The following is a 14,443-nucleotide window of genomic DNA, read 5'->3' as shown; positions in this document are numbered from 1 at the left end:
GGCGTGGATGAGCAAGGAGCTCCTGGACCAACTGAAAGTGAAAAAGGAAGCCTATAGAGGGTGGAAGTGGGGACAGGTAGCCTGGGAGGACTACAAAGAGGCTGCGCGAGTGGCCAGGGATAAGGTAAGGAAGGCCAAAGCCCTGGCAGAACTGAATCTGGGCAGGGATATAAAATGCAGCAAGAAGAGCTTTTATAGGTACGTAGGGGACAAAAGAAAGGCCAGGGAAAATGTAGGCCCCCTCCGAAAGGGAACTGGTGTCCTGGTTACCCAGGACATGGAGAAGGCTGAGGTTCTCAATGACTTTTTTGCCTCAGTCTTCACCGACAAGAGTTCCTGTCCCACCACCCAAGCTGTAGAAGGTGCAAGCAGGGACTGCAAGAATGAAGAACTGCCCATTGTACTCGAAGTGCAGGTTCGGGATCATCTGAGGAACCTAAAGGTGCACAAGTCCATGGGACCTGATGAGATCCATCCGCAGGTCCTGAGGGAACTGGCGGATGAAGTTGCCAAGCCACTGGCTATCGTATTTGAGAAGTCGTGGCGGTCTGGTGAGGTCCCTGATGACTGGAAGAGAGGGAACATAACCCCAATTTTTAAAAAGGGGAATAAGGAAGACCCGGGTAACTACAGGCCGGTCAGCCTCACCTCTGTGCCTGGCAAGGTCATGGAGCAGATTCTCCTGGAAACCATGCTAAGGCACATGGAGAGCAAGGAGGTGGTTGGTGACAGCCAACATGGCTTCACCAAGGGCAGATCGTGCCTGACCAATTTGGTGGCCTTCTATGACGGGGTGGACAAGGGACGAGCAACTGACATCATCTACCTGGACTTGTGCAAAGCTTTTGACACTGTCCCGCATGACATCCTTCTCTCTAAACTAGAGAGACATGGGTTTGATGGACGGACCACTCGGTGGATAAGGAGTTGGCTGGATGGCCGCACTCAGAGAGTGGTGGTCAACGGCTCAATGTCCATGTGGAGACCGGTCACGAGTGGCGTCCCTCAGGGGTCCGTGCTGGGCCCGGCCCTGTTCAACATCTTTGTCGGCGACATGGACAGTGGGATAGAGTGCACCCTCAGCAAGTTCGCCGACGACACCAAGTTGTGTGGTGCCGTCGACACGCTGGAAGGGAGGGATGCCATCCAGAGGGACCTTGACAGGCTGGAGAGGTGGGCCCGTGCCAACCTCATGACGTTCAACCAGGCCAAGTGCAAGGTCCTGCACCTGGGTCATGGCAATCCCAGGCACAAATACAGGCTGGGCGGGGAATGGATTGAGAGCAGCTCTGAGGAGAAGGACTTGGGAGTGCTGATGGATGAGAAGCTCAACATGAGCAGGCAATGCGCCCTTGTGGCCCAGAAGGCCAACCGCATCCTGGGCTGCATCAAGAGGAGCGTGGCCAGCAGGTCGAGGGAGGTGATTCTCCCCCTCTACTCTGCCCTGGTGAGACCCCACCTGGAGTACTGTGTCCAGTTCTGGAGCCCCCAACACAAGAAGGACATGGACCAGTTGGAGAAGGTCCACAGGACGGCCACGAAGATGATAAAAGGGCTGGAGCACCTTTCCTATGAGGACAGGCTTAGAGAGTTGGGGCTGTTCAGCCTGCAGAAGAGGAGGCTCCGGGGAGACCTGATAGCGGTCTTCCAGTACCTCAAGGGGGCCTACAAGAAAGATGGGGAGAGGCTGTTTAGTAGGGCCTGTTGCGATAGGACAAGAGGTAATGGTTTTAAAATAGAGGGGGGTAAATTTAGATTAGAAATTAGGAAAACATTTTTTACGATGCGAGTTACAGAACACTGGAACAGGTTGCCCAGAAAGGTGGTGGAGGCCCCATCCCTGGAAACGTTCAAGGCCAGGCTGGGTGAGGCTCTGAGCAACCTGATCTAGTCGGGGATGTCCCTGCTCCTTGCAGGGGGGTTGGACTAGATGACCTTTGAAGGTCCCTTCCAACCCTAACCATTCTATGATTCTATGACCATCTCGGAAAAGCTCCCGAATAACTGACTTTTGAAATAGGAGCAAAGTACTTTTGTTACAATTGTACGGTAAAATACTACTTTAAATCATTTGTGGATTTTATTTGAAGGCGTATGTTGAAATAATGTTTTGCCCTGGATTCTTGGACTTGATGCTTTGATGAACATTGATACTTATGTCTTTAAAATGTAAAAAAACCACTTGAATATTTGAAAATACTTGAAATGTCTATTGTAGTTTTCAATGTTTTAGAGAGTTGTTAGAATATGGAGAAGGCCTAGTGTACAGTGTAGTATTTGATGGTGGCAATTCCTAGCAAATTGATTGACGCACTGGTTTAGAAGTAGGAGATTTGCTCTTGCTTTCTGTCGTCTTGGAAATCCTTCAAGGTGTCTCCAGAAGTGGCATGTTTCTGAAAATGAAGCTGAAGGGAGACTTCAATGTGTATTCCGTAACTCTCCTGTCTCAAAGTAGTCATAACGGATGACTGGAAGAGATTGGCTTATTTAACCTACCAAGAGAGAGCTGAGAAGAGGGTAGACTGTATAGCTCTGAATGTGTTTTAGGATTAATTTCTGAAAGAAAGTAAGAGAGTAGGGAAAATGTTAAGTGCTTGTAGAACATGTAGAGCAAAAACTAGGAAAACATTTCTAATTCTGGAACTGTGCAGCACAGCAGTGTCTAGGATTTTGGATCCCTACTCCTGCCCTTAAGTTTGGGGTTTCATGAGGCAATTTAATAAACTTACAAAGCGCAGGGGTAGATACAAGAGACCTGCAGATACCAGTATACTGGACTCATTAAGAGCAGATTCCTGTACAGTACTGTATTTTTCTATAATGTGTTTTAAGTTTGCTCTGATCAAGTGGCTCAGTGATAAAACAGTAAACATATGACTGTCATGCTTTGTGTTTCACCGCAGTTCTGTATCTGTATACGTAGTACTTACACTATTATGTCACATAGGGCATATAATTAATACTGGTGAGCAACATCCAGTTTGAATTACGCTCTAAAAAGTGTGTTCTCACTAAACCATACACTTAGGGTGAGGTTTAGTTGTGTTTAGATGAAATTCAGTGGACTCCATTCTGCAGGAAAGCAAAGCAAGCGCAGGTGTGCTGGGGGTTCTTAGAGGATGTGACGTAGCTGTGGCTCTGGAAATCCTGTTTTAGCTGGGGTACGCCATCCTGGTGCGTACGCCTCTGTATGCCATCCTGGGTGCGTACAGAGGTCCCTCTTGACCTTTCAGTCTATGAAATCTTAGCTCTTCTCTTTGTTTTCACACCATACTGTTTTATTCTCTATAAATTGTGCATTCCTCTTATAGGTTTTGGTAGATTAATATGAAATTTCATGTAGCAGAGAAACGTTTCAGGTATTTGTTTCAGGTTAGCAATTCTCTTAATTGTTCCTTTAAAATTCTTCTGTTCTGAATGATCTTTTTCCTCATTGGATGTGCTCTTCCCCCAAGGTTTTTCATATGTTAATAAAGAAAACTTTTAATGTTTAGATTCAAGAACCAGTTTGGTTTCAGTTCTGTTGATGATTTGCTGTGAAATTCAGTGTGTCACTAGCATCTTTGTACTTCAACTTGCATAAACGCTGCTAAAGGATTTTAAAGGTACATAGGAGGCTGTGTCCGTGTCTTTTGAATTGCTTTGAAGACGTGGATCCAGCCCCTTTATTCACACTTAGTTGTTTTATTTGTGTAGGGTTTGCAATTGTAATCTGCTGCAGGTGGATTCCCTCTCACTGTGCTGATACAGTAGGTGGTGTTTGGGGTAAAAAGATCTTATACTGTATTTCAGACCACAAGTGATTCCATTTTTTGGTTTTACCCTTTTAAAGTCATCTCAGTTGTGAAAGTGGGAAGGGCAGTTTCTTGGTCTTCAGAAGTGATGAAATTATTTTATTTGGATTAAATTTGACTTGTGCCATATGTGAAGTGTTAATATATGTGAAAGCATATGGTCTCTGTAACTGTGGAAACAATAGTTTCAAGATAAAATAACTGGTGAATACAGTACAGAGTATTATGTACTATATAAAAAATATATATGTACTATTATATATCATGCTGTATGTATTGTATGTAGTATGTACAGATGCATTTGTTGAAGAGTTTTATGAGATACACAGACACAGTGTCTAAGTTACTTATCACTACCTTGACTATCTAGCCATCCCCTGATGAGCTAGCCTGCACGTGCCCTTTCGCTGACCGAAGCTGACATCAGGTACTTTTTGCCTTTTTTCGATCTTTGTGCTGAAGGTAGAATAAGTAAAATGAATAGATCAGCCCAGTTCCACTGCGTCCAAAGTGAAAATACGTGAAAGGTATTTTCAAAAATATTTTGTATGTTCAAACATACAAAGAAAAAGCAACAGAAATCCTCCTGTATTTTTTGGAAGAGGCTGTTTTACCTGTACAGTGTTTTTTAAGTGTCATCTTTGTTAAATCAGAATTGATGCATTGTTAGAGATGAGTGGAAGGAAAGGTATATGCAAGTTCTGTATTTTCATGTTTGAGAGGAAGTTGGGTAGAGAAAAGAGAGCAGGCTTATCAGAATGTCCAAAAGCAAAGATACCTTGCGAAAGTATCAGATTAACTCGGGAAAGAGTGCTTTATCATCACTCCTTTGATCTGTAGAAAATTTTTACAATGAGGGTGGTGGAACACTGGACCAGGTTGCCCAGAGCGGTGGTGGATGCTCCATCCCTGGAAACATTCAAGGCCAGGTTGGATGAGGCTCTGAGCAACCTGATCTAGTGGGGGATGTTCCTGCTCCTTGCAGGGGGGTTGGCCTACTTGACCTTTGAAGGTCCCTTCCAACCCAGACCCTTCTGTGATTCTCTGATCTGCACAAGGGAAAGAGTTAGGGTTTGTGGTTTTTTTTTTGTTAAAAGAGGAGATACTTGAATATCTGGTACAGCTACTTAGATTATGGAATTTACTTCATACCTTTTGCATGGGAAAATGTTGTTTGTATGTAAAATGAATACAGCTTTAGCCTTTAGCATGATATAGACAGTGAATATATTATTATTGATGACTTTTATCTCTGTCTGGCTCCTATTGTACAGGAAACATGTGGCCACATACAAATACTAGCATAACTGCACGGTTTGTGTGCTTGTAAAAAAAAGTTCTTGTAAAGACAGAGGTTTGTCCTTCTGTCTTCCTATCTGCAGTCCCATAAGGAAACATATTTTTGTGGTTTTACCATGAACTGATTACATTTTAGTGAAACACTACATGTTGACTGTACTGCTACTAAGTTTTGCCACTTCCACTAAAAACCTCTGGACTTCTTTGGCTTTGCAATAAATTGAAACTAATCGAAACGTATTTGATAGATTGGCTTAAACTAGAACCGTAAATCAGAACCATTGATGTTTTAAATGTGTGTGAACGTCCTGTTCCAAATTAGAGGTTTGGCATTTTTTCTTTTCAATTCACGCCATTCACAATAGCCTAAATATTTTTAAAAACAGTAGATCGTTATTTTTTGATAGAGTTAATGCACTCCTGAGAGACATAGTTGTTCTTTAGAGCGGTAGAGATGTTTTATTTAGTGTATGAAATTTGGAGGTTTTATGTATTTCTAGGTGCTATGCTTAACTGCTCTTAAAAAAGATTTGAAGTAAACTTGACAGAGTGAGCAAGCAGACTGTGAATTTTATCTTACGGCTTTTTTTAGAGAATAAATTATTTTAGCGTTTAAATGTGAATTTTATGTTAATAGCATTGGCTTATATTAAAAAATGTTTGGCAGGGTGTAAGTGGGAAGGCATTAGGCCCTTGAAAGATCAAGATGGTTTGTTCTAGGAGCTGCTGAACCCGGCGAGGCTGCTGCGGCTCTGTCCCCAGGACCAGCCAGTAGCAAGGCTGAGCGTGTGACACGCAATGGAGTTTGTGCATGCACCCCGCTCTCCCCAGTTTCTGGCAGCACGGACACGTGCACGCATGCTTGTGACTCATGGTCCCCTCACCAGTTGCAGGCACTCAGACCTCCAAATACACACAAACACGTAAAGCCTCCTGCCCAGGAGTTAGAAATGGAATTTAAGGAGAAGACAGGATCAGTGCAGGGCATGGCCAGAGAAGTGTCCTGACCAGCAGCTTGTTTCAAGTGACCAACCCCTTTTTTCCCATTGTTTACCACTGGTTGTTGCTCCTTAAAGCACGCTGATCCTTCTTCTCCTGGCCTTTCATCTTGACCTAAGCTTCTCATAATAAGTTTTGTGCCATCTCATAGTGCTCTTCCCCTGAATCCCATAATGAATACCCCTGTAGGCAGTAACCCCCTGTCAGACTGTAGCGTGAGCAGGGAGCCTCTCCCTTCTCTTTGGCTCAGTTTTCTCTAGTTACATCTTTGGGGTTCCTACCCTGTTACTGTTCCTCTGCGCTTCTTTCTGTTTATGGAGATGAGCCTTTAATGCCATAGCCCAACAGTTTGTGTAATAGAAAGCTGGGATCATTTGCCTGCTAGTAGTGAAGTGTATTAACCCCACCAGTGTTTTGTTAGGTTAATTGTTGTAATGAGATGTACATAGATGGTAAGGAAGTTTAGATAAACTGTTTCAGAGGTTAGACTTTTCTGGCAGAAAGATTTCTGCTTCAGTACCAGTACAATTACCTAACCCACGGGGTTCTGTCGTTATGTCAGTATGACAGGTCAAAGCTGAACTCAGCAAAGTAAAGAGTGTTACAACTCTCATATTAGCTCTGCGTAATGTGATTGTCCAGTGGAAACCTTTGTAGCATACTCTACATTATTTATAAGTCTTTCTTTACAGTATGGGATTTTATGATATGGTAAAGAAATGACGATGATATATTGCTTAATTGATTAAATGGGACCTGTACAAAACATTTAACTTGAAGTGTGTTAGCTTTATATCTAAAAGAGAGTTAAGAAATCATGAGTTGGAAAAAGCACTTTCTCTAAATTGCCCATCACCTTGTTTCATACCACCCTAAGTCATCTTTTCTGCAGGGCTACTTGCTGCTAAAAAAATAATGAAGAACCAAGTAGTCATTCCAGAGTAATTTTTTTAAGATTAGTTGGTGTTTAGCAAAAATGCATATATTTCAAGTTTAATGGGAATTTTTTTTTTTTTTTTTTAAAGGAATTACCTACAGTTCTGCTTATTCATCAGATGGAACAGCATGAAGGTGCATGGACAATATTACCGTTAATGAGAGAGTAAGTGTAATGAATGCTAGTTATTCTTAGAAATTTTTTGTAACCAAGAATGTAAATATTAATTACTCAGACCTCTTTTTTCAGAAGCAAAGTTTCTGAATGAGAGTTACAACTTTTATCTTTTACTTTCTTACTCTATTTTTTTTTTGTTTTCTAAAACATTTTTCTGTTCAATCATTAAATCAGAAAAAGCTGTTTTAAATAAAAAGAGCAACAATAATATGATGTAACTGAAAAACTGCCTTCTTTGTATTGTTATGGGTTTTTAAATTATTAGGGAAGTAAACTAGTCAAAAGAAATACAATTTCTAAATGTATATTTTTCTGTATGATCCCCATTTCTCACAGTGTAAGATGTGAAGTATTTTGAGACTTTAGATCTTTCAGATTATTTGACTGAATGAAGTGGATAAGTAATTTTTTAAAAATAGATAATGCCTATTCAGAGTTTCTATCTTTTGTTGCTTACAGTGTTTCTAAGAGTTGGTATGTCTCTGTAGTGAAAAGCTGTAGGTTTTAGCATCTTTTCAGAAGCTTATATGGCCAATTTTCATCTTAGTGTGGTCAGAGAATACAGGTAATGTCAAATATCTGTTCTTAGCTTATCCAGATGGCTCCAAGGAAGACATCCTGTGTTTACTTGGTAGTATATTGCAAACTGTCGGGAAGCAATGATTCTTGTTCCAGAAAGTCCTAAAGATCCATGGTGCTGAAGGCTATCCTTTACCTGAAACTTGCATTTGAAATTGGTGCCAGAGACTCTGCAGCCTCCTGAGGTTTAATTTAGTTAATATAATTTATTAGAGTTACTCAGAAGGATGTTTTTAGTTTGGTTTGAGATTTTGCATTAGAGTGATTGCAGGATGCAGGACAGGATGCTTACCCTTCTGCTTTCTGTTGCTTTCTGTGTGTGTAGAAACATGAAAATAGTGCTTGTACAGTAGGTATCGTTGAGATACATGTAAACTGTGAAAAGAAGCAAAAGAGAGAATTAAAGTAAATTGAAAAACTGGAAGATGATATTCTAACTATCAATCATATTTGTTTTTCTTAGCTCCTGTTTCAATCACTTAGTGGTTCCTCTTCTGAGTTACTTACGTCTTTGTGACAGGGTTTACAGATACAGCTCTTACAAGATAGCAAAACTCAGAAGTGAAAATACAAATGCTTATTTGTGTGATAAAGTAGAAGAAAATTCTCCAGATGTCAGAAGAGGTCATCTTAAGTAGAGGATTTCCATCTTGAGAATTCTGGAATATGAATTTGCTTGTGTCTACTGTTTCACTTACTTCTTTTGGCAGCATTAAGACATGGAGTAGTTTAGAAGTGTGTTGATATTTTGAGGCTTGTACTGTTCAGTTTTCTCAATGAAAAGAAGAGGAGGAAGGGAGATCAGCCCATTCTGCAGCAGCTAATGATGCTTGGAATTGTGATATAAGATGCATTCTTATCTGGAAACTGCTTTCAGAAGAATGGCTTTCCTCAGTTCTGTAGCTGTCAGCATTTTTAAGGAGGCTTCTAAACAGTCACGACAGTTCTTAAGTTTTAGTTCTTGGGCACAGGTTAATTGGACAAAATACTTCATTTCAGAAGACTTAATTATAAGACATCAATGGATATCTTATGACACAGTACCCTTACTGTCTCCAGAAGGCCCACTACATTTCTTCTCAGTTACAGAGATGCACAGGAGAAATCCCTTTTTTAAATTATTACCCCCAAACTGGATCTTATCTGAGCGTTTCCAATGGCTTCTTGCAATCTGAACTCCAAATCTGTGTGCTATGAGGTCTACGTAAGACTCTCTGTAGGCCTTAAATGCTTAGCCTTGAAAGTAATTCTGTTTGTCCGTCAAATTTGGATGAACAGATCATTTTTTATATGAACAGGTAAGTGTTGTATTCACAGGATGCAGCAATTCTTTTTGTGGGTTTCATTCTAGTGTTTTCTTCTTGCCCTTCACCCACCTGCTTTCATGCCAATCCAGATATTTCTCTTTTAAAGTTCTTGCTGAGCACTAAAGCGTGAGAGAAAATCCTTTAGTCTTCACAGGGCATTGCATACTTCGAATATTTAAAAACATGAGGGCATCTCATACCCTTTCTGTACTTGTTTGTCAAGTTTTAGAAGGAACAGTTAGCAGGTGTCTTTCCCTACTGATTTTCTCTTGTTTGCTTGCCTGAATGGCAAAGAGTTGTCTAGATTTCAGTGTTGAGTAGACAATAAGTATATTAGTGTCAAACAGCTATGAGAAAACCTGTCATTAGGCATTTTCATGATTGTTGCAGTGGTGTTAGAAGCCCACCAGTGGGACTTTTTGGAAGAAAGTTAACGTACAGAGGGGAAGGTAACTTAAACTGCTATCTATAAGCTTCTGAATTCATAGATGTTTATTAGACCTGTAGTACTTACACATTTCTAGTGGACATTCTTTATGTATCTCTTATTCCCTTCTCTCTGGAATAACTGGTGCTATATAAATAGATAGCAGCAGAGGTAGTATCTTTATCTATTCACTGTAGTCCTTTGATATGTAATTTTAAGTTAGTGGTAAAAGTTTCTGTTTCTGTGTAAATGAATAATTGATTGCAAAGTACTTTTATTTGGAGAATGTGTGTTGAATCTATCATTCTGTTCATAACCCAGTTTATTAGTAATATGTTAATTTATTTTGTTAGCTTCTCTGTTACCTATGGTAGGAACTCCTCATGGATTTTCTTCTGTGAAGAAGATACAAGAATACAACTTGTAAAGCTGCTAGAAACACTTGGAAGATTTGACGAGTCTAAGGTGAAATAAAAATCTAGATATTTAACTTTCTTTTAAAAGTGCATGAATGGGTTTTTAGCTGAAACGTGGAATCATTTTAAGTACAGAATTATAAATATAGACATTTAGAATTCCTAGTTATGAAACAGTTTCTGTGGTTCAGAATTTAATTTTGTAACACTGCCTTGATATCTCAGAGCTCCAAACATAGGAAAAGATGTATCCAAACAGCTTAAAATAGGGTGATGGATTTCGTTTGCTGAGGCTGAGAGTGAGCAATATATTTAACATGAAGCAGTATGAGCGCCTGTCTAGCTGTTGAAGGACTGTTAAAATTGGGCAGAGAAAATATTACTTTTGTGGATAGCCTGAAAATGATCTAGCATCAGTAAAAAGATGAACATAGGCTGCTGTGTGGTCCCCTCTCCCCATTTTCTTGTCTGTCATCAGTTCTGATTATCATCAGACAGAATGACTGATGTTAGTTTGACTAACTGTCTCTGATCTAATATAGGAGGGTATTTTATTAGCATTCTGTTTCAGAACTGTCTTGGCGATAAGACAGTTTTCTTTAACTGCTGGAAAAGAAACAACACCAAAAGACCTGCAGAACAAAAGAAAAATGCAGTCACAAAGGAACAAAGTAAATCTGGCAGTGCAACTGACATGAAAGCTGTTAATGTTTAGAATTCTCAGTGTTTAGAAAAAAAATTCAGCTTGATGCCTGTCCTTTGCCTGGGATAATAGAAGCCAGAATCTCTGGGGTGAAATAAATTTTGCCTCTTTATTGTTACCTTGACTGAGTATGGAACTGTGTTTCAGGTCTCACTTCGGCATATTTACTTCTTTTGCAGGCATGTGGCCTTGTCGTGTTTTCTCACAATTCTTTTCTGAAGTGGTAATAATAATGATTCAGAAATCTTACATTTTTAAACACTCTGTCTTCAAAATGGCTGAATATATTCAGATCTTTGGAATATCCATTTATTTCTGTTTCAGAAACACCTCCTCCTAATTGATGTTCTCAGAATAGAAACATAAAAATTTTTATTCTAGGTGCTGCCCATATGCCAATTTTAACCCCTTTTTTGCGTTACATATAAATTCTGTTTCAATAACAAATTACGTTCCAACGTGCATTAAAAGGAAAATAAAATGTTTTTCTTTTGTACATAGTAATTGTCATCTTAGTGTAACAGTCCATAATTGATTCCTTATATACAGTAGTAGTCCATCAGTCACAAAATTTAAGCTGAATTAGACCAGAAGGAGCTCATTCATTATTCATTTCAACATGTCAGCAGTCTGCGTAATAAAAAGCTGGTGTGCATTAATCACAATAAAAGGTCTACAAGGGGCATGTGAATAGCTGATGAGTCTGCAGCTTTTCAATCTGGGTATGTAGGGATTAGCAGCAAAACTAGTGAGACTGATAGGAATGTAATACTGAGTGAAAATAGATGTGTGAAAGCATCGCAAGAGACTGTGGAGGAATGTTAAGAGAATGACCTGCATTGATAACCAAGGACTTTATTGACTGCAGTAAAAATGAAAAACAATGAGGAATATCTGATTTACATAAAGGCCTCAAGACAAGCACTCGGATCGTGAATTATATCTGAACATCAGGAAACACTTTTTTATTATGAGGGTGACCGAGCACTGGCACAGGTTGCCCAAAGAGGTTGTGGAGTCTCCATGCTTGGAGATCACTTACAAGCTGTCTAGACGTGGTCCTGGGCAGCGTGCTCTATAAATGGCCCTGCTTGAGCAGAGGAAGTTAGACCAGATGATCCCCAGTGGTCCCTTCCACGATTATATTTTTCAGCCGCAGATTGATTAAACCTGTGCTTTCAGAATGGAAGGTGGCAACAAGGTTAAATCAGATTGTACGTGCCACTCCTCATCCTGTCATCCTAAAAAAATTACAGATTACAGCCCCAAAGATATCTAGAATGAGTAAACCAAGCTGAGGGGCAGCAGTGACTTAGTAGTTGCTGATACCTAAAGGTTTAAAAGATCTGTCTAAAGAACAGTTTGTCTTTGAGAATCATAAGAACTCATAAGATGTTGTAGTAAGACACAGGATGTGACAGCTGAAATCTCATGTCCTCTGTGTCAGACACAGGTCTTGGATGGATGAGTTTGGCGCGCTGGTCTCTGTGTTTGTGATTACGTGGACACAAGGGTGAGTGGGCGGAATCAACTTGATTAGCAAATTAGGTAAAGTCACCTCTGCCCTCCCTGAGGTCCGGTATTACGTTTTGTTGCATTGAATTCCTTCAGCTATTAGCTTAAAGTGTTCTAAAGTCTTTGGAGAGCTCTTACTAAAGGTAGGTGACTTTTGCCATTTTTGAAGCACAATATATTAACTGATCCTGTGGATGATAGTTATCCGTAATACAATAAATCACATTCCTTTTTTTAATCCACATTTTTGCCTATATGCACTTTGATTAACATCAGTCCTTAAATTACTTTATAAGTTCCTTCACACAGAGCTAATTTAATCTTTTAAAGCCAGCCTGCACTGATTGACTTGTTCTACATATGAGTATACTAAATAAACAATGTTATGACCAAATAAACTTGGAGAGTACTGACTGTAATCTGGAATGCCTTCATTGTGATTTGTGGCTTAATATTGCCCAAAATAATATTATGTGAAAGCCTAGGGAGGGTATATGTGTGGGTTTAATTTTCTGTGTTTTATAGAGCAAGGAAAGTAAGGTTGTTTTTTTTAATCCATAGATTGTTTCAGTGTAAAAATTAGCCTGCAAAATTAGGATAAGTAAAAACTTTTATTCACTCTGTAGCATAACAAAGTGGAGGTCCAGAAAAAAAATTGTCTACAGGTGGTACTGTCATATGAAAATGTTACTATTTATTAACTATTTCTGAAACAGACTACTTTACTTGTGTTGTGAACATTTTGAAGCCTTAGAGGCCCTAAAAGTGTTCAAAAATGGTGTCCACAAATGCTTCTAAAGAGTTATTTTGATTCTTTCAAGGCAATCATCTTTATGTATGAAAATTAGTATGTTTGCCCATTTTCTTTTGCCTCCCAGTATTTTGCTTGTTTTTTAATCCTTCCAGTGAACAATACTGAATCCTTCCAATAAAGGAAAGAGAAAACAGGGTCTGTTGTGATTGAAGGTATAAATCAAAGGCTGAGTAAGTAGGTACCAGGTAGCAACTCCAATGAAGGTGGCTAAAAATAATGGTGGAAAAACATCCCCACATCCCTACTTTCTCCATATATTGGGTAGTGTCAGTTTAACTTTGGCTGTTTCCTCAACAGATTCCTGAACAGCTACCTGTCGGCCTCAGGAGGCACATGGGAATTATGGGAGCAAATAGGTTTTCAGGATCTGTGTTACCTGAAGAAGTCACTAGTCAAGTACAAGATATATTCAGTTTAGTTTTATTGAGAGTAGCTGATCAAAGGAGAGGGAAGAAATGTGCAGAATTCATGGGAAATGCGCTCAGCACCTCACACACCTGTACATACACATGTATACTGGTAATGTTACCCTTGCATCATCAGTACCTTGGAGAGGCAGTGTTCCTGGCAGGGGTGGCATCCTATATGTTTGACTTACGGTTGCTTATATGGGTTCTGGACATCCTTGCAGAGGTGGAGTTCTTGAAGCAGGCAGCACCCCATAGCTTTGACTCAGTGTCTGCAGCAAGACAAGCATCCCTTGGTAGCTCCTGAGAGCTGTCCTTTTATTGCCTTCTGGGCAGCCAAGTTGAGCCCTGGCTGGAAGGTGGAGGATTGCCAGGCCGTGTCCTCTGGGACAGCCACGCTTGCGTACTCCTTCCACGCTCAGCCAGGTGGTTTTGGCTGGAATGTCTCCTGGTGCATGCAGACCTCTCAGCAGTTTGCTGACTGCTACGCTCAGGTCAGATCTCACTCACTCACTCCTCATTGGCTCTGGGAAGCTATAAAATTTAGCTTAATCTATATAACAACATCTGCTTGGAGTTAGAAACATGGCTACTGAGAAGCAAGATCCTCTTGGGGTTAGACCAGGGTTTTTTTTTTTCTGGACAGGTGTTTCTACAGTACTTTTGCTTGAATATTTTCCCTTTTGCCTTGATTTTTGTGTAAATTATTTACCTCATATCAAGTGTGTGAAATGTGCTAATGCCTTGAAGGAATTTTTCATTGTTGCTGACAGCTGCCCTTTTAAAGAAGGAGAAAAATCAAATATGGCAGGGAGAGTGGAGAAAGAGAATCTTCTGTGAAAAAACAGTCACCCTAACCATGAATCTGTTTTAGTGATGAACTTGTCAATGTTCAGGAAAAAGAAAAGCCTGAGTTGCTGTCATAATGCAAAGAACTCCACACTTTAAATATTTAATGTAGTAAATTCTTAAACACTGTTAAGAAAAAACTAATAATAATACTACTACTTAATTTTTTACTTCACAAATTCATACTTGAGACCTTCTTCATTTAACTGTTTTGAAGATC

General features: G+C 39.9%; 1 protein-coding gene across 2 annotated transcripts in view; it reads left to right on the top strand.

Moving 5' to 3' along the window:
* The window catches only part of B3GLCT (beta 3-glucosyltransferase), a 63,271-nt gene that overhangs the window by 27,049 nt on the left and 21,779 nt on the right, over positions 1–14,443 (top strand). For both annotated transcript variants that reach the window (XM_086742160.1, XM_086742153.1), the window contains exons 5-6: positions 7,118–7,194; positions 9,873–9,984. In XM_086742160.1, the coding sequence (XP_086598286.1) occupies positions 7,118–7,194; positions 9,873–9,984 (189 nt within the window). The remainder of the gene's footprint in view (positions 1–7,117; positions 7,195–9,872; positions 9,985–14,443) is intronic.

Source organism: Chlamydotis macqueenii, chromosome 1 (assembly GCF_036417535.1).
Source record: "Chlamydotis macqueenii isolate bChlMac1 chromosome 1, bChlMac1.mat, whole genome shotgun sequence".
Taxonomy (NCBI): domain Eukaryota; kingdom Metazoa; phylum Chordata; class Aves; order Otidiformes; family Otididae; genus Chlamydotis; species Chlamydotis macqueenii.
This window is presented reverse-complemented; position numbering and strand designations above follow the sequence as displayed.